This window comes from Delphinus delphis, chromosome 7, assembly GCF_949987515.2.
Source record: "Delphinus delphis chromosome 7, mDelDel1.2, whole genome shotgun sequence".
NCBI lineage: Eukaryota > Metazoa > Chordata > Mammalia > Artiodactyla > Delphinidae > Delphinus > Delphinus delphis.
In genome coordinates, this window is record NC_082689.1 from 18674619 (window position 1) to 18692428 (window position 17810).

Sequence of the window (17810 nt, forward strand, 5' to 3'; positions counted from 1 at the left end):
TCTTGAGCATAAGCTAGAATGTTTTAACTGTCAGAGACCCCAAAGGCCACAAGAGAGAATGAAGCCCTCACAGTTTCCCTTGTCTCAGGCAAAACTTTTCCTGACTGGTAGGTTATAGTCCAGATTAAGCTATAACCTACCTGACTGGTAGGTTATAGTTCTGACTGGTAGGTTATAGTCCAGATTAACCTACCTATAGGTAGGTTAAGTCCATGCTGATCAGCAGCCTAGGAGCTTCCCAAGATTTAAAAGGATGATGAACAGACCAAAGCCACTACCTCCTGCTACATAGTGTGGACGTAGGTTCCTTGCTTCCGAATAAGGGAATAAAGGAGAACATTGAGAGAAATCCAGTAACACTTTCCACGTTGAACAAGCTGTGTCAGAAGATATCAACTAGCAATTGAGCATTGCTTAAGTCTCTTTGATTGTAGACCAACAAAGCACACGCAGACCTGCTAAGCAGCTTTGTGCTTCAGCTGTGGGAAGCTGAGCTGCAGCCTCCCACAGGAAAAGGAGAAATGGGCTCCTCTACAAATCAGCAGGTGCAGTCACGGCCAGACACCTCTTATCTCAGCTTCAGCAGGTTTAAAGCAGACAAGGTCAACGTGAGGATGCCAGCAAGGATGTCTTGGGCCCAATTCTACTCAAATTTTAGTTTAATGGTATCTGTTTAGTTTCATGGTTTTCCTCCTCCTCAAATGACTCTTAGAGAAACAGTGCATACTGAAAGGGAAAGGAAAACCGTTTTGCTAACTGTCCTGTCCTACTATTACTCATCTCTTAGTTTATTTAATCCCCCATGAAAACCTTTTGAAGTGGATATTATGTATTCCCCTTTTGAAGATAAGAAGACTGAGACTGAGAGAGATGAAGTTACTTGCCTTTGGAGATGGGATCTGGACCCAGGTTTGTGCATTGCCTTAAGTCCCGTGTTCTTTCACTATACAACATTGCCTCCCCCAAATCGACTCTATAACCTCCTCAGCAACTGAAAAGAAGAATCTTAAGTGGTGGTTTTCTCAGAGTGTGGAAAATCCCAAATCTCTCCATGGGTTATCAATAATCAAACACCCTTTCAGAGCAAGGTACTATTTAAATATCTAAATATGACTATTTAAATAACCAGGTGTGGAAGCTCTTTGATTGGAACTGACTTCAGACCCCAGGAGAGACCAGCATGGCTCTGCCTTCACTGAGGTCTGCCTTGCTTTCTCAGGTACGTGATACACAATCTTTGTGACAATATTCAGTCCCTTGTCCTGAAGTGCCCTAGCTCTCCTGTGGATTAATTATAGACCTAGTTTAGGCGCATAGTTCAAATTCATATGATTTTATAGGTCACACAGTGATTTCACATGTATCTGATTCAACCCACTAAATATTGACCAAGTCTTATCAGATGTTATACTAGGTCCTCGGCATAGAGGTGAATAACTTATGGCCTCTACCCCATAGTTGTTCAATGTCCAGAGGGGTAAGGGGATAGTGGGGGAGAGGGTGCTACTGGCATCTAATGGGTGGAGGCCAAGGATGATGCAGCTAAACATTCGACAATGAACAGGACAGCCCCTATCACCACCAAAAAATAATTATCTGGCTCAAGGGGCTTCCCTGGTGGCGCAGTGGCTAAGAATCCGCCTGCCAACACGGGACACGGACGGGTTCGAGCCCTGGTCCGGGAAGATCCCACATGCCGCGGAGCAACTAAGCCCGTGGGCCAAAACTACTGAGTCTGTGCTCTAGAGCCCGTGAGCCACAACTACTGAAGCCCACGTGCCACAACTACTGAAGCCTGCACACCTAGAGCCCGTGCTCCTCAACAAGAGAAGCCATTGCAATGAGAAGGCCTCACACTTTGGGCAAGCCATTTTACCTCACTAAGCCTCAGTTTCCTCATCTGTAAAATGGGGAAGGGGTCCTACATCCAAGCATGATGGTGAAGATTACAAAACTGATACATGTAAAGCACTCAGATCTACGACTAACATATACTAAATTATCTAACATATGTGTATTGTTAGTTGTTTAACTGTGTATATTATTCATTATTACTAAATTTGTTCATTTTCCATGTGTTGATACATTGTCTTTATTTTTTATAATGGGTAGATTGCCAGTCCAAATTCTTGAATATAATTTCCAGATAAGCTTGGTGTCGTGGTTTTAAAATATGTCCATAAGAGAACTCCCTGGTGGTCTAGTGGTTAGAACTAGTGGTTTCACTGCCATGACCCGGGTTCAATTCCTGGTCAGGGAAGTAAGATCCACAAGCAGTGCAGCCAAAAAAAAAGTCCACAAATTTTTTTCTACTTTTCCCTTAAAGAGCTTGGGCTGGACTCAGTGACTTGCTTCTAATGTATAGAATACAGTGGAAGTGATGGAGAGTGACTTTTGACACTAGGTCATAAAAAGCACTGTGGCTTTCTTCTTGCTCTCTTGGACCACTTGCTCTAGGGAAGGAAGCTGTCATGTCGTGATGACACTCAAGCAGCCATAGGAAGAGGTCAGTGTGATGAGGAACTGAGGCCTCTTGTCAACAGCTATCTATCCATAAACACATACGCCTCTGTACTCCATACACCGTACTCATATGAAGATTCTACGTGATATGTGGAAAAACAGCAGTATACTGAGGGAGCACTAGGAGAGCAGGTCTGCTATGGGGGGCGGGGTGGGTGATGTGGAACATCAGGGAAGGCTTCGAAAATGGAACGTGGTCTGAAGTACATCTTAAAAGACAAGTGAAATGTTTAGCAGCTGGAGGGATGAGGGGTGTGGGTGTAGAGCAGGGGTGGAGGAGGGCAGTGCAGCTGAGCCAAGGAAAGAATCTGTCTGGGGTTGATGCTGTAGTGTAAAGAGCAAGCCAGGGCAAGGGCAGATCTCAGAAGACTTCTTTTTTTTTCATAAATTAATTGAAATTATTTTTTAAAATATTTATTTGGTTGCGTCAGGTATTCGTTGTGGCATGCGAACTCGTAGTTGAGGCATGCACGTGGGATCTAGTTCCCAGACCAGGGATCAAGACTGGGCCCCCTGGGCTTCCCTGGTGGCGCAGTGGTTGAGAGTCCGCCTGCCGATGCAGGGGACACGGGGTCGTGACCCGGTCCGGGAGGATGCCACATGCCGCGGAGCGGCTGGGCCCATGAGCCATGGCCGCTGAGCCTGCGCGTCCGGAGCCTGTGGTCCGCAGCGGGAGGGGCCACAGCAGTGAGAGGCCCGCGTACCGCAAAAAAAAAACAAAAGAACTGGGCCCCCTGTATTGGGAGCGCAGAGTCTTACCCACTGAGCCACCAGGGAAGTCCCTTAGAAGGCTTGTTAACCATATCAGGGAGCTTGAATGATACCTTGTAGGAGGAGAGCCTTGATTACTATTAGATAGCAGAAAGCTCACCCAATTTGTATTTTTAACTTATTTAGCTCCTTTTTTGGGCATAAATTTCGGCAGGGGTCAAGAGTGTGGGCAGGGAAACTGCTGCATTGGGCCAAGTGAGAGATGAGGAGGTTGTGAATCAGGGCTGTGAGAGGGCTGAATCAAGAAATAATTAGGACACCCAATTAGCAGCAACTCCACACCCAACTCTGGGTGTGGGATGAGAGAAAAGCAGACCTTCCGAGCTGGTGGTGACGACAAGCATGATAGTAAATACAGAAAAAGCCTATCTGTGTAGGGGAGTAGTGGGGTGGAATGCAGAGTGGAAAGAGCATGGGTTCAGTTTTTGTTATGTTGAGCAGAAGGTGCTCGTGGGACATTCAAGTGGAGATGCTTAGTCGGAAGTTCTGGGAAAGGAGCTAAGATTTAGAAGTCATCAGCATGAGTGGAAACTGAATGGGTGAACAAGTGAAATTGCCCAGGCAGACTGCAAGGAAAAAGTGAGCCAGTGATAGACGCAGTGAAAAACCAACATTTAAGGGAGCAGGAGGAGGAAGTCCAAGAGACTTTAGTTGGACACGAAAAGCAAAACAACATGGTGATATACTGGCCTTGCATGATGGAAAATTCTTATACTCTGTCCTTGCTCTTTGTACTTTTTTTTTTTTTTTTTTTTGCGGTACGCAGGCCTCTCACTGTTGTGGTCTCTCCCATTGCGGACCACAGGCTCCGGAAGCGCAGGCTCCGCGGCCATGGCCCACGGGCCCAGCCGCTCCGCGGCATGTGGGATCTTCCCAGACCGGGGCACGAACCCGTGTCCCCTGCATCGGCAGGCGGACTCTCAACCACTGCGCCACCAGGGAAGCCCGATCTTTGTACTTTTAAAGATCATTTAAATCTGTTTTGCAAAATCTCTGACCAGAAAAACAAATTCTGCCTACACTATTATTAATCAAACTCTTCTCAAAGATTTAATTTCTGCCCTCTGCAGTACTACAGATAACCCTGCAAAGTTTGACGGCAGCTAACGTGACTTACTTCAGCATTCCCTTCTTGGCTTGAACGTTACTTCACAGTTCCCCATACGCTCCACGTGATGACATTTTCAGCCTTCATCTCTGGTGATTCTCTTCTGGCACTCTGCTATTTGCCAACTTGTCCACAAGCATAGCAAGCCATCCTCTGGAAGTAGTCTAACTTGTGCACAGTACACTCTAGGTATTATATTCTTTCCAGTAATGCAGCCTAAAATTAAGTTTAGGAGCAGCAACATTACACTATTAGCTGTTTGAACGTGTAGTTAACTAAAGTGCACTGCCCTCCCCCTGCAAACATAAACATGTAACCAACCCTTTTTCCCCCAGCCTGTACTTCATTTTTTTCTTTAGCCTAACTGTAGTTTTCACATTTCTGCTCATTTTTCTTTCACTCATATGAAAAGCTTTCTTCTTGTCTCTTTCATCATGGGGCAGGAAATGGCCAGGACGCCTGATAATAAAAAGTTGTAGACAAACATATAGCAACCATCAGACCAAGGCAAGTGTCAAGAATGGACTCTCATGCAACTCCAAACATATGGTTAATGTTTTGACCCAACTACAGGCTTCTGGCTCTATCTTCAAGCTGCAAGTTTAACAAGGAAATAGTTTATGGGTGGGGCAGACGGCAGCCATTGTTTTTCTGATTAATTCTACTTTTCCTGAATTGCCTGTTTGATGATTATAACTGTTTTCTCATTCTCTTCAGAAGTTTCTCGATGATTACAAGTTCTTATGCCTTCAGTGACAAAAGACAGGGAGGGCCATTGAAACCCTGAGTCTTTCAGGCAAATGTAAAACAAATGGAAAAGAAAAATTTCTCACACGCTTAAGAGAGATGCAGCACAGATGTCAACCTCAAAAAGCCAGGTAGCATTGCCATATGGTGTCTCCAGCTGAAGGCCGAGGATGTGAACTCATAAAAAAGGCCATCTGCCCAGTTCTGGGCTTTCCTTTAACGTTGTTCTCCCCCAAAGAGCAAGGATTGTTAAGAGACCACTCTTTGTGAAGCTGAGATAGTATGCAGATTGGTGCTCTATCATTCCCATGCCCTGAGCATCTTCCCGTTTGCGCCCTACTAATGGACAGGGGCTTCCTGTTCCAGGGTGATTGCTGGAGCCAGACTGCTTGGGTTTGGATTCTGGCTCCACCACGTACTAAGGCCGTGGCCTTGTGAAAGTCAACATCTGTAAAATGAAATAACAGTATCTATTATCTCAGGGTCATGAGGGAAAAACGAGTTAATATAAATCACCTAGAGGAGTGCCAAGCACATATCTTGCGTTCAATTAGCACTAGACACCATTTCTTTAATGTTCCTGGGCCTGGAATCACTTTTAATACAGGTATAGGTCCCGCTTGTTTGGTTCTCCCAGGATAGATAAATGAGGACCGAAGGAGTTAATTGTCAGCACGTAGACGAGTAAGGACTTCTTGACAGTGTTAAGGTTGTGGGCAAAACTGTAGAAAACAACTGTTATGGTCCCAAATTTCTACTGACTGGGAAGCCAAAGCAATTTCCTCCTGCATACAATTTATTTGGACGTGCTCAATCTCACCAAGTATATCACAGCATCAGAGAACACGGCTAAGGGCAGGTTACTTACGTCTGTCAGGGTAAATCCTTGCTTCTTGCCTTGTTTTGCACGAAGGTAAATAAACAGCCAGGAGCGAGGTGGGGGACAATGAAATAAGGGCAGAGCACAGAGTGAGGGCGATAGCTCGCAGTGAGGCAGGCAGGCAGGCAGCAGCAGTTCTAGCCATCAATACTTTATTGTTCCAGTCAACACCTGCACAGATGTTACTGTCCAATTCCTGACCCTAGTAGGGGGTCCCACCACACTTGGACCATGGCCCAGAGAAGCAGGTCTCCTTATTCCTCCCTAAGATAGTAAGAAAGCCCCTCGCCCCACAAGACAGAGCTCCTGCTCACTAACGTAGTGCTGGCGCATGTGCTGTGGGATCCCTGCTCCCATCCTGCATTGGGAAAGGCTGGGATGAACCAGGGCAAGGGTGCAGTGGAGGATACACGGGCTACAGCGACTAAGTGCATAACTACTGACCTGACCCACCACCCCGGGCTTCGTCTGCACCTCCCAGACAGGAGCCTCCCTAAAGCTTTGCCGGGGCCTGCTGGGAAGGAGGAGCTGGCAAAGAGCGGGGATTGAGCTGCTAAGGACAGGACACAGCAGGGAAATAAAGCAGAGAGGAGCGTGGCACAGGAGAGAAAAATGATAAAGTGCCTGAACTAAACAACCAAGTGGGACACGAGGACAGAGCAGCACAGGTCCCTGAGGATAGGAGGAAAAAGAAAGGGACAGACCACCAGGGCTTGGGGCATCGTGGAATGAGACTAGAGTTGAGGCAGGGAAGCAAGTGGGAAGGACTCTTCTAGCCCTGTTCACATCCACTAACCCAAATGTAAAATTATTTACAAGCTTAAAACCAATCCCAGGTACTGTACCAGGCCCAGGACAGCAGGCAGGCAGGCAGGCAGAGGGCAGACTGGCTCCATCTGATAGCCAGCTTCCCCACATATTGCTCCTCCCCAGGGCAGTAGGGAAAGGAGGAAACAGTGACATCCCTAGCCAAGAAGCCCTACTGTGCCTGCAACTCCTTCCCCTGGGGTTCATGGCTCTGCCATGGCCTGAGCCTCTTGGGCTGACTGTACCAGAGACGGGGTATTGGGCCCTAGCGGGGGAGCATCAGCGGGCTCTGGGAATGTCTCTGGCCCCAACCCCAGCTCTGCATTCAGCTGCTCCAGCTCCCCCTGATCCAGCAATTCGAAGTCCTCAGTGGTGAGTGCCTCTTCTTCCTCGGGGGCAGGCAGGGGCTGGGGTGAGTCCTGGGGAAGAGGCGGGAGTACTGAGGGGGTAGGGGCCGGGTCATTTTCAGCAAGGCAAAGTAGGGGTGACAGGGCGCTAGGTGGAGTGATGAGATCACCACTCACTGCCTCTGGGCTCGGTGTCTCCACTGGTCCTCCAGGGGAGAGCATCACTCCATCTGTGGGAGACCCCGCCCCATTGAAGTGCGTGTTCACAAAGTGAAGGGGGGATGAGAGCCGAAGCAAGGTTTCCTTGGATGCCACATCTTCTTCCTCCTCCAAGTCCAAGTCTTGCCTTGAGAGGGCCTGAGGGGAGCCCAGCAGGTCTTCGGGAGGGGCCAGGTCTGTCTCCTCTCCCTCCCCCAGCTCCCGACTCAGGGCCTCCTCTGGCTCACTTGGCAGGCTCTGCTGGTCCAAATCTGGGCAGAAAACAAAGGGCCAGGAATGGGCCTGCTGTGCTGAGCAGCTGCAACAGGCCAATCGGCTCGAGGTTGAGAACTCAAGACATGGAAGGCTGGGCCAGGCCTTAGGCATTAAGGTCTTTCAGGAGTTTGGAGTAGAACTAGAGGATCAGCTCCCCACAGAAAACACTTATGGGGGCAACTGCCAGAGAGCACAGCCAGCATCCCACGACAGGGAACAGGAAGCTTGGAGGGGACAAAGGACCATACCCTCCGACACGTCAGTTAGTTGTGGAGTCGTCGCCCGGGATACGGAGAAGCCACCACTTTCCAAAATAGAAGCCTCCTCATCTGACAGCTCTGAGTCTGTAATGGCCAAAGCCAGGGCTGTTTTCTTCACATCCACCTGCAGGAGAACCAGGATGAATGTCACAGGCAAGGGGCTAAGAGAGCCCACTTTCCAGGAGCATCCCTGCCCCACCACCAACCCCCACCCCGTGGAGAGGTGGCTGCTCTAAAGCAGAGCAATTCTCCCCCAGCCCACCTCCCTTGGACCTCACCACTGGGGAGAAGCCAGCCAGTTCTGCCTCGCTCTCACTCTCTGTCTCCGCCAGTGGCTCATCACCTCCGGGGGGTGCATTCTTCCCCTGCCGCTCTAGAGAACCAAGAACAGCTGGGCAGTGACCAAGCAGCAACAGTGGTGGGGGACAAACACTGCCAAAGGTATGGAAAGTATCTAAATCCCAGGGCATTTCACAAGCTACAAGCCAAGGTCCTCCCCCATTCCCCCCCTTCTGGGGCATGGGATCCCCTTACTCCTCTTGTCGTGTTTGTGATGCAGGGCATCAGCTTCCGCCTTCATGCTGTAGTCCAGCTGCATGAGCAGGGGCTCCAGACGAGTGTACATCCTCTGGATCAGCTCATGATAAACCACCAGGGGCCACAGCAGGATGCTCAGCACTGGGGGTTAGAGTGTCCACTCAGAGATCCCTAAGCCTATTTCCCAAGGGCCCTCATTCAACTGATGCTTAAACAGAAAAGACTGAAGGAAGACAAAGTCCCTTCCTGAGGCTGTTCCAACTTCTTCCCACATCTACTGCCCTCCCCAGATGACTATTCCACTGTTACTAATACTACAGCATCCCCTGGAGGTCTCTGTAAATGGGTAACTGGGCAGACAGTGTACCATCCACCCCTGGGTCAGTCCATGGAAAGAAAACAAAGACAGGGCTTTGGAAAGGGGAGAGGTCAGACCCTACTCACAGACAATGTAGGAAATCATAATCCCCGGAACATAGTGTCCCAGCACAGCCAGCACAGCACAGCCAGAGCAGACGCGAGCACAGAACTGCAGAGGAGAGCATAGGATCTAAGAACTGTAGGCTGAGGTATGCGCTCCACTTATCTGGGTAAGAAATATTACTGCTCAGCTGGTGGAAGGAAGCGTATGCCCTCTAGGAATGCGGTGATCCAGTTTAGTCAAGTGGATGCCCAGGACCACCAACTAGGAAGTTTGCAACAAACATTACCAAACACCTATAATTCAAACTGGTCTCTCTCGGCAAGAAACCGTGTCAGAACGGCAGAAGCTTATTCTGCCTCCTGTACCAGACTACTAGCTGTAAATCTTGCCTCAAGAAGGCACCAGGCCTTATCCTTCAGTCTCCAGCTGGGGAGTTCGAGTCACTCCTCCCCACCCCCGCCTCTATTTCTCCACAGCGTAGAGAACTGTTGTGTGATGTGGGGGAGGTTACCTGAGCTGGATTCTGCCTCTTGTACTGCAGCAGCTCCTGCAGGTGAATCTGGAAGGTGAGCCAGCTCTCAGCCAGGTATCTGCACAACTCGGGCACACTCAGCAGGTGCGGCCGGGCGCCTGACCCCGCACCCTCACTGGGGAGACATGACACGACCCCTGGAGGCCTCAGACACCAGCTTCCTAGGCACTCAAATCCCTCTGAGAATGTCAATGAGCTCTTTAGTCTAAGGAAGTGGACAACCCCACCTCCCAGAGGGAGGCCGTCTGGGTCCTGGGGAACAAAGCCCAGAGCTCCCAACCCTTTGCCCTGAAAGGAGCAGGCACACGAACACCGGCGCAAGAACCTGGGACCAAGCTTGTTACCAGTGCATTCACTATGCTGGGGCCTGTGCCTGCAGAAGCTGCAGTACTGCTATGCACTGTGGCGGTGAGACACTGGCACCAAAGCAAGACAGGGATTGGGCATCTGTCTTCAAGGGGTGGCCTGCACTCACCTGTCAGAGTGTGGCTCCTCTGGGGATGATGCTTTAGAGAAAGGAGGAAAACAAGTTATTGAGGTGTAGAGCTCTGGGAAACACTCCCAAAGCCAGAAACAGCTGCCCTTCCTCTGCAGTCCCAGAGTGCTTTTTTGAAATGCCATTTGCAGGCAGTATTACATTGTTGTCATTTGTATGTCTGTCTCCTTCTTTAGACTTTACCTTTTTCCACAATGGGAACGACATCTTATTCACGTTTACACCCCAAACAACTCACACACAGTCTGGCACCTAGTTACTCCAACATGTCAATTAAGTGAGTATGTAGACAACAAAAAACACAGGAAGAGCTAACGCTCCTATAGTTCCTATCATATATGAAGCCCTACCACAGGCACATAAAGTGAGTCCACTTCTTTATTCTCCACCTCCTTACGAAATAAGTTTTACAGTCCCTGTTTTATAGTTGAGGAAACAGGCAAACGCAAATCGGAGATCAAGTGACTCTTCCAAGGTCACATACAGGGTAAATGGGAGAGCAGGCAATGGAACCCAGGCCATCTGGCTGCAGAGTCCGCAGTCTTAACTACTACACACAATAACATTAATTTTGAGAAAGGGGAAATTATATTTCCCATCTGGGGAAGCAGTTGTGCTCTGGGAGGCAGGTGGCCTGCTGTACGCTCTCCTCACCATTCAACCCAGCCAGGTGAGTCAGGCACAAAGCAAGTGCTCAACGGGGCTTGCTGAATGAATGAAGTAACACTCACCTGAGATGTCAGGGAGGAAGCGAGGCTGCCAGAGATCCAACAGAAAATAGGCCAAAAGTGAGATGCTGAGTAGGAAGAAGGGCCGTAGGGAGGAAGAAGACAGCAACCTTAGGGAGAGACAGGCAGCTCAGCGGTGAGTGGGTGAGAGAGGCTCCCACATCCATCGCAAAGGCGGAAAAGCGCCCACTGATGGGGGAATGGGAACCTCCAGGCCTAACTCGACACCCGAAGACAGAGAAATGGGGCAACCCAGGCGGACGACGACCTTTAAAAAACAGCTGATGGGTCAGTCCCCCAGGACAAGCATCTTCCCCAGAAAGAGGAATCCGGGCTCTCCCGCCTCCGCTCTACCGCGCAGCCCGGCCCCGCCCCCCTCCTCCGCGGCCCTTACCAGAAGAGGCCGTTGAGCGCGGCCGCCGTGACCAGGCTGTGCAGCGGCTTCTCCCACACCAGCAGCCGCTGCGCTGCCGCCAGCACCGCCTCCCAGCCGCGGAGCCGCAGCCACAGAGCCGTGGCCAGGCGTCCCACCGCCTCGGCCGTGGCAGCCTCCTCCTCCGCCTCGCCGGTGGCCTCACCCATGCCTAGGCTCAGGCCCAGGCCGAGGCTCAGGCCCAGCCCCGAGCCCCCACCTGCGCCGGTGTTACCAGCGCCACCGCCACCGCCACCGCCACTCGCCATGGCCCCGCCGCAGCCGCCGCCCAAGCCCGCGAGGAGCCAGGGCTGCGCGGCCGCCGCCGGGGGCGCGTCAGGCGGAAGGGGGCGCACGCAGCGGAGAAGGCCGCTGAGGCCGCGGACGGGCGTCACGTGACGGCGGAGCGACGACTCCCTCACGTGACATGCCTTAACCGCCGAGCTAGGGCGGCTGGAGCCTGCGCGCAGGAGGTTGCCAGTGACCCTGCTCCTACGCAGGTTCGTGTTTTGGCTGCGCCGAGCGGTGTCTGCCTCTTTCGGACGGAAGGACGGAAATCTCCGCCTTTACCCACCCCAGCCAATTTTCTTCTCCCTGTGTAGTCAGGGCGGCTAGGAAGGCTGGTCTTGGCCCGGTATTTCTGGCGTGATGCGGCCGACAGGGTCAGGGAGTGGGCTTCAGATGCCCAGTATACCCCGAGAGACCTGCTTCTGCTCTGGTAGGGCGGCGACCGTTCCTTTACGCAACACTCGACGGTACTAGTCCTCCCAGTTCCCTCTCCTCAGCGAATAAACAAACAGCAGCGCCTGACTCGACAGACTCAAAAACAGCTCCAGCTATTAAGAGAAGTAGTTACCTTCCCATCTTTCTGTAAACTCTCCCGCCTTTACGCATGGAAAACTCCTTCCAGTCCCTTGCTTAAGCAAGAGATTGGGGTCTGGGGGTGAGTTTAAAAATAAAACCCTGTTTAGGTGCTGTTTACTCTTTGGGGGGCATGTTAACACCATTTGTTTTTGTTTTTTGCGGTACGCGGGCCTTTCACTGTTGTGGCCTCTCCCGTTGCGGAGCACAGGCTCCGGACGCGCAGGCTCAGCGGTCATGGCTCACGGGCCCAGCTGCTCCGCGGCACGTGGGATCTTCCCGGACCGGGGCACGAACCCGTGTCCCCTGCATCGGCAGGCGGACTCTCAACCACTCCCCCACCAGGGAAGCCAACACCATTTGTTGAGGCGTAAAATATAACAAGCGTTTTGTGTTTCCTTGAGATCACTTAATCTCTGCAATAATCCTACAGAATTCGTGTTTAATTAGGTCTAAAATTCCAAGCTGTACAAAAGGAAGATGTACAGCCAAAATTGCTCTTGCCTTTTGTACACAATTCACTACTGTTAAATTTTTGTGTACTCTTCCTGACGCTTTTTTATGTATATTATTCTGTGTGTGCGTATTATCTCCTCTTTAAAAAAACAACTGCTAGAAACTCCCTGTCCTGAGTCTTTGTTTTATTTACATCGGTATGAAAAGTTCAGCCGGGCTCGTTCATCCTCACTGCGCCATGGTCCCCTAAGAATTGTTCCGATTTCTCAGACGAGGGCACGCTGGGGCTCAGCGATACCAGGAATAATAGCCCGGCTCCTTCCCGGCGGTCGGGGCCGGCGGCTCGGGCCAGAGGGAGGCAGGAAGTCTCGGGCGCTGACTGGCCAGCGGCGCCCCCGCGGCCTCTAAACGCAGGGCAGACGCGCGGCGCGGCAAAGGCACAACACGCGCCTCGAAGCCGGGTCTTCTCTACTGGGTGAGGTGGACGTCCTGGCCCTTGAGCTTCACTCCCCGAGTCCGGAGCCCAGATCCCGGGGCTGGGAGCCCGGAGCCCCGCCCGGAGCGGAACAGGAAGAGGCTCCCGCCTGCCCGGCCCCGCCTGCCGCCTCTGGCCAGTGGTGGGGGTTGCTCCGCCGGCGAGGGTGGGGGCCAGCTTGAGGGAGGCCGGCGGGCAGGTGGACAGGCATTCAGGGGCGGTTCCGCGGCTCCCTTACAATTCGTTTCCTTTCCTTCCACCTTCGCAGGGCGGCGGCTGGCGGCGCGATGGACCTGGCCGGGCTCCTGCTGGACGAAGAAGGCACATTCTCCCTCACCGGCTTCCAGGACTTCACGGTGAGCGTGCGGCCCGCCCCCTCCCCTGCCTCCCCGCGCTTGGAGCCGGGACTCCGGGCGCTCCCGTCGGGGCCCGAGCGGGGCCGCGATCTCGCCTGATGGCTCTGCCGGGGAACCAGGCGGTAGTCGCTCTAACCGTGCCTACTCGAGGCCCTGGCTGCTTGGGCCCCGGGGGGTCAGCCGCGGGGTACAGGACTATGGAGTAGGAGGTGGCCAGCCGGGGCCTTTCTCAGAGAACTTCTCCTCCAGAGCCCTCAGCGAAGAGGATTCCACCCCCTGTGGACAGACTGCTATTGGCAAACAGTCCGGAGAATGCGGGGCTGGGTGGGGCATGGGCCGCGCTAGTGGTGAGGCAGGCCTCTCGTCCGGCACCCCCCTTCCAGCCGGGATCCACGATCTCCATCATATCCTTCCCTGCCCTTCGCTCTCCACCACCCTCCTGCCCTGTTCAGTTCCTCCCAGGACACCAGAAGCTGAGTGCTCGGATCCGAAGGAGACTCTACTATGGCTGGGACTGGGAAGCTGATTGTAGCTTGGAGGAGCTCTCCAGCCCTGTGGCAGGTTAGACAGTGTTGTGCGAATGGGCCAACGAGAAGCCTGAAAATGGGGTTGTCAGTGGTCACCAAAATGACTCTAGGTGTACCCTGGGAACTGCACTGTCTCTTCATAGCTGGTGCATTTGATTGGTGTAAGCACTAGGTTTGTGTTTCAATTTTTTTTAAAAGCCTAGATGAGGAGGAGACATGGCTATTTTACAAGTCTATATCATTCTTTTTTTTTTTTCTATATCATTCTTGATTTGTATACCAGAAACTTTAAATTTTCCGAGGATACATGTCATATATTTCCGAAACAACGCATGTGTACCTTTTCAAATGAATTAGAGTAAAGAACAAATCTAGATAATTTCAGGTGACAGGGAAGTAAGCCTTCCTCCTGGAAGGAGCTGAAATTCAAACCTGGAATGGGCTTTTCGTCTCAGTGTGGGAGAATTCGATGTCTATTTTTTATTATGGTTCTGCCCCCAAGGCCTCAGATAATACAGTTTTGGGTGATAACAGTGGGGACAACTTTGGAGGAGTTGTTTGCTCACTGTTTTCCTTCTGCCCCCTGCAGACATCGCTGTGGAACTGCTCCAGAAGGCAGCCCCCAGTCCTATTCGCAGGCTTCAGAAGAAATATGTAGCCCATGTGTCCCGGTGAGCCTGCAATTGAGAGAGATGGAGTGAGAGTGTTTCGGCGCTAGAGAGAGGGGAACGGTTATCTCTAAGGAGAAGTTGTAAAGATACAGGGATGAGCATCATAAGACTTACAAGAGCTGAAAGACCCTTGGGTTTAATTACTAATCCTTTTCGCCACCCAGGGAGGCATGCATTTCCCCGTGTGCTATGATGCTAGCTCTGGTGTACATTGAGCGGCTCCGGCATCGAAACCCAGACTACCTACAGCATGTGTCATCGTCTGACTTGTTCCTGATCTCCATGGTAAGATGCCCTCTTCCCTTCATCTCTCTGGTGAGCCGGGAGCCCGGTGTGAGCTCTACTGACAACACCTCTGGTTCCTCTGCAGATGGTGGCCAGTAAGTACCTCTATGATGAAGGGGAGGAGGAGGAAGTCTTCAGTGATGAATGGGGAGCTGCTGGGGGTGTGGCCGTGCCCACTCTCAATGCCCTGGAGAGGGGTTTCCTGAGTGCCATGGTGAGTAACTATTCTCTCTCGCTCTGTTTTCCTGGCCCATCTTTATATTCCTTTCATCCTTTGTCTTTTATCTCCCAGCTTTCTGCTATCTCTTCATTTCTCTTTTTGCTTGTCCTCCCTGTGCCTTCCCTTGTTACTGTCTTCCCTTCTAGCTTTTCTGGAATAAGCACACCCTTTGGAGGTTCCTGGCATGGTGAAGCCAGAAATGGAGCATCCCTCATCACCAATCCTCCAGGCACCACAGGGGACACTCTGGGCCAGAGCTTATCTTACTGGGCTCTGATTATTTGCTCCCTATGAGTATGGACCATCCTCAAGAATACTTTTTCCCCTTGCTTTTAATGGAGGCTGCAATATGAAACCAGATATGTGGTGACTAAGTAAGTTAATACGTAAAAGCTTTTGGAACAGGACTTCTCTGGTGGTGCAGTGGTTAAGAATCCACCTGCCAGTGCAGGGGACACGGGTTCGAGCCCTGGTCCAGGAAGATCCCACGTGCCACAGAGCAGCTAAGCCCGTGTGCCACACCTACTGAGCCTGCGCTCTAGAGCCCATGAACCACAACTACTGAGCCCGCGTGCCACAACTACTGAAGCCCGCGTGCCCAGAGCCCATGCTCCGCAACAGAGAAGCCACCGCAGTGAGAAGCCCACGCATTGCCACGAAGAGTAGCCCCTGCTCGCCACAACTAGAGAAAGCCCGTGCGCAGCAATGAAGACCTAATGCAGCCAAAAATAAATAAATAAATACATATTAAAAAAATAAAATAAAATAAAAACTTCTGGAACAGTATCTGGCACACAGTAAGAGCCAAGTGTTACCCGTAGCAGTGGTTGTACTTGCTCCTCTGGGTCTGGTTATTAATTGACTGTGACTGTGGCTCATATCCAAGCCTGGTTCGACGCTCTTCTCTTCCTACCCACAGGATTGGCGTCTCTACACTGACCCTCGGGAGATCTTTGAGGTGCTGAGCTGGCTGGAGAGCTGGTAGGTTCCAGGATTTAGGAAGAGGTCGAGGGATTTGGGGGGAGGCTTCAGCCATAGGAGCTAAACAGAGATGAGGGTGTGTGTAACTGGGGGAGAGAGAAGACGGGAAAAAGAATCGCCCAAGGTAGTGGTTCCCAAAGCTGTCTGCGGTCCTCTTTGTAATAACCTTTGGGAGGGTGGGAGAAGCTTATTTAAAATACAGATCTTTGTCTCATTCTCAGTTTCTGGATCAACAGGTAGTCTAGGAATCTGTACATTTAACAAGTTCCCTAGTGTTTCCTGGCGGGTCCCCAGGGGAAAGAGCGTGCCAGTGGGCCAGCTGCAGGAGGGTTGCGGACGCTCTCTGTCTTTTCTCCTCTTTGTGCAGCGTGGCTGAGCAGCAGGGCCGCCGGCGGGGCTGGTACACCTACACAGACCTGTGTGTGCTGCTGGAGCAGCCTGCCTGGCAGCTGGCCCTGGGCTCCCTCTGCCAGTGGCTGGCAAAGGTGAGGAGGGGTCAGGAAGGATAGGGAGCTTGAGCCGGCTGCGGTGTAGGGTGGGATGATGGAAAGCAAATACGGAAAGGCTCAGGAGATGAGGTTTGGGAGTAGATGGTGATAGAGAGCTCTCACTTGAGTCCAGGTGTCCAGAAATAAGGGGTGGGCGTGTTAAGGACAGTGAGAAGCGGGTTTGGGGGAAGGGGATCTGGGCACTGACCTTTCTTAATCCCTCTCCTGCAGGTGTCCTGCCTGTTAGCTATGGCATATGTGAGCAGTGTGGCCCTGGCTGTGGCATCGATGGCCGTAATACACCAGTCCTTGGGGCAGTCCTGTAGCCCCCCACCTGGCCCCCCAGACCTTGGACTGGCCTCCAGGTGCCTTTCGGAACCCTGCATACCTGCTTCGGTGCCACGGTGCCTGCCTTCTCCTGCTAACGTCTCCAGCTGCCTGGAAGTCGACGTAGGGCCGCGTCCACTCTGGGGCAGCCTTCTGGCCTCACGGGCACCGCCACCATTGCCTCCCCCGGCTGCTCCGGCTCCTCTCGCTCTTCTCCACAGCTGCCCCCTTTGCCAGAAGCTCCAGAAGGACTCCCCAGCCTGCCGTACCTGCCACCACCCCAACCATACCGTCCCCACTGGGCCCCCCAGCCCCCGGTACCACTCCCACGGCCTGGCTCCCCACTGGCCTTGGAGCCCGACGCCCCCGCTGCTCCCACAGCCCCAGCAGTGTTCCCTCTTCGGCATCATGGAACTGGCCCGCCTTAAGTCTTTCATTTTTCCAGGCTAGGTAGGGTTCTGAGGAACGCATTAAGAGGATTTGGGAGTCCCTGAGAACCTGGAGGAGCAAAGCGTGATCTGGGTTCTTGGCTGGTCCCCTGTCCTCCTGAGTGATGGAGCTTAAGGGCGTTGTGGGGCAGAAGGACTGAAGGTCACTTGCTCTTCCATCCCTCAGTGGCTGGCTGATTGGCCAGGGCAGTGGTGGTGCCAGGAGAAGCTTCAGCTCAGCGACCAGGGGCGTGTCACAGGTGGACAGGGGAGGAGCCTCTGTCCCTCCATTTCCCCTGGGCTCTTTTAGACTTTTGAGTTTCCTAGGATGGGGGGAGGGAGGGAGGAAACATTGGCCATGGTCTATGTGATGTCCCTGATGCTGCTGCCGGCAGGCGGGGTGAGGGGCGAAACCCTCTCCTCACCCGTCACTGGGACTTAGTCTAGAAGAGCCAGGGACTGCTGGGACCTGCAACCTGGCCCTTTCGTCTTCCACCCTTCTCTTCTTAGTCTCCCGCTCCTGGGCTTCCTTCTCTTCTGGTTCCTCTCCCGGGTGTTCTCTTCACAGGCCTCTCTGGCCACTGCTTTGTATCTGGGTTTTTCACGCTTTTTGTAGAACCAAGATTTCAATAAACAATTTCAGTCGCGTGGCTTGGACTCTTCCTTCTGCAGCAGCCCTCGAAGAACTC

The 17810-nt window shown here is 52.3% G+C and overlaps 2 protein-coding genes across 3 annotated transcripts; one reads left to right on the plus strand and one right to left on the minus strand.

Annotated features, from left to right (window-relative positions):
- Positions 1 to 5687: 5687 nt before the first annotated feature.
- RETREG2 (reticulophagy regulator family member 2) lies at positions 5688 to 11454 on the minus strand. The gene is made up of 9 exons (XM_060016082.1): positions 11029 to 11454; positions 10638 to 10744; positions 9886 to 9916; positions 9390 to 9525; positions 8899 to 8983; positions 8452 to 8595; positions 8196 to 8290; positions 7906 to 8041; positions 5688 to 7653 (listed from the first exon to the last, which is right to left on the minus strand). Exons 1-9 carry the CDS (start codon positions 11313 to 11315, stop codon positions 7040 to 7042), a joined length of 1635 nt encoding a protein of 544 aa, XP_059872065.1. The 5' UTR covers positions 11316 to 11454; the 3' UTR covers positions 5688 to 7039.
- Positions 11455 to 11971: 517 nt separating this feature from the next.
- CNPPD1 (cyclin Pas1/PHO80 domain containing 1) lies at positions 11972 to 17797 on the plus strand. Of its 2 annotated transcripts, none has more exons than XM_060016084.1 (9): positions 11972 to 11989; positions 13107 to 13194; positions 13647 to 13755; positions 14311 to 14392; positions 14557 to 14677; positions 14763 to 14891; positions 15817 to 15878; positions 16246 to 16363; positions 16598 to 17797. In XM_060016084.1, exons 2-9 carry the CDS (start codon positions 13126 to 13128, stop codon positions 17141 to 17143), a joined length of 1236 nt encoding a protein of 411 aa, XP_059872067.1. In that variant the 5' UTR covers positions 11972 to 11989; positions 13107 to 13125; the 3' UTR covers positions 17144 to 17797. The 2 variants fall into 2 exon arrangements, with proteins under 2 accessions (XP_059872067.1, XP_059872066.1); XM_060016083.1 differs by lacking the exon at positions 11972 to 11989 and adding an exon at positions 12080 to 13004.
- The last annotated feature ends 13 nt before the right edge of the window (positions 17798 to 17810 follow it).

Excerpts from the sequence above, each read along its gene's own strand:
- RETREG2 (XM_060016082.1), bottom strand. The coding sequence starts at position 11,315 with ATGGCGAGTGGCGGTGGCGGTGGCGGTGGCGCTGGTAACACCGGCGCA. Across the intron at positions 8,596-8,898 it reads TATGATTTCCTACATTGTCT|TGCTGAGCATCCTGCTGTGG; the intron begins GTGAGTAGGGTC and ends TCTAACCCCCAG. Across the intron at positions 8,042-8,195 it reads TGGCTGGCTTCTCCCCAGTG|GTGGATGTGAAGAAAACAGC; the intron begins GTGAGGTCCAAG and ends GTTCTCCTGCAG.
- CNPPD1 (XM_060016084.1), top strand. The coding sequence starts at position 13,126 with ATGGACCTGGCCGGGCTCCTGCTGGACGAAGAAGGCACATTCTCCCTC. Across the intron at positions 13,195-13,646 it reads CCGGCTTCCAGGACTTCACG|TTCCTCCCAGGACACCAGAA; the intron begins GTGAGCGTGCGG and ends TGCCCTGTTCAG. Across the intron at positions 15,879-16,245 it reads CTGAGCTGGCTGGAGAGCTG|CGTGGCTGAGCAGCAGGGCC; the intron begins GTAGGTTCCAGG and ends CTCTTTGTGCAG.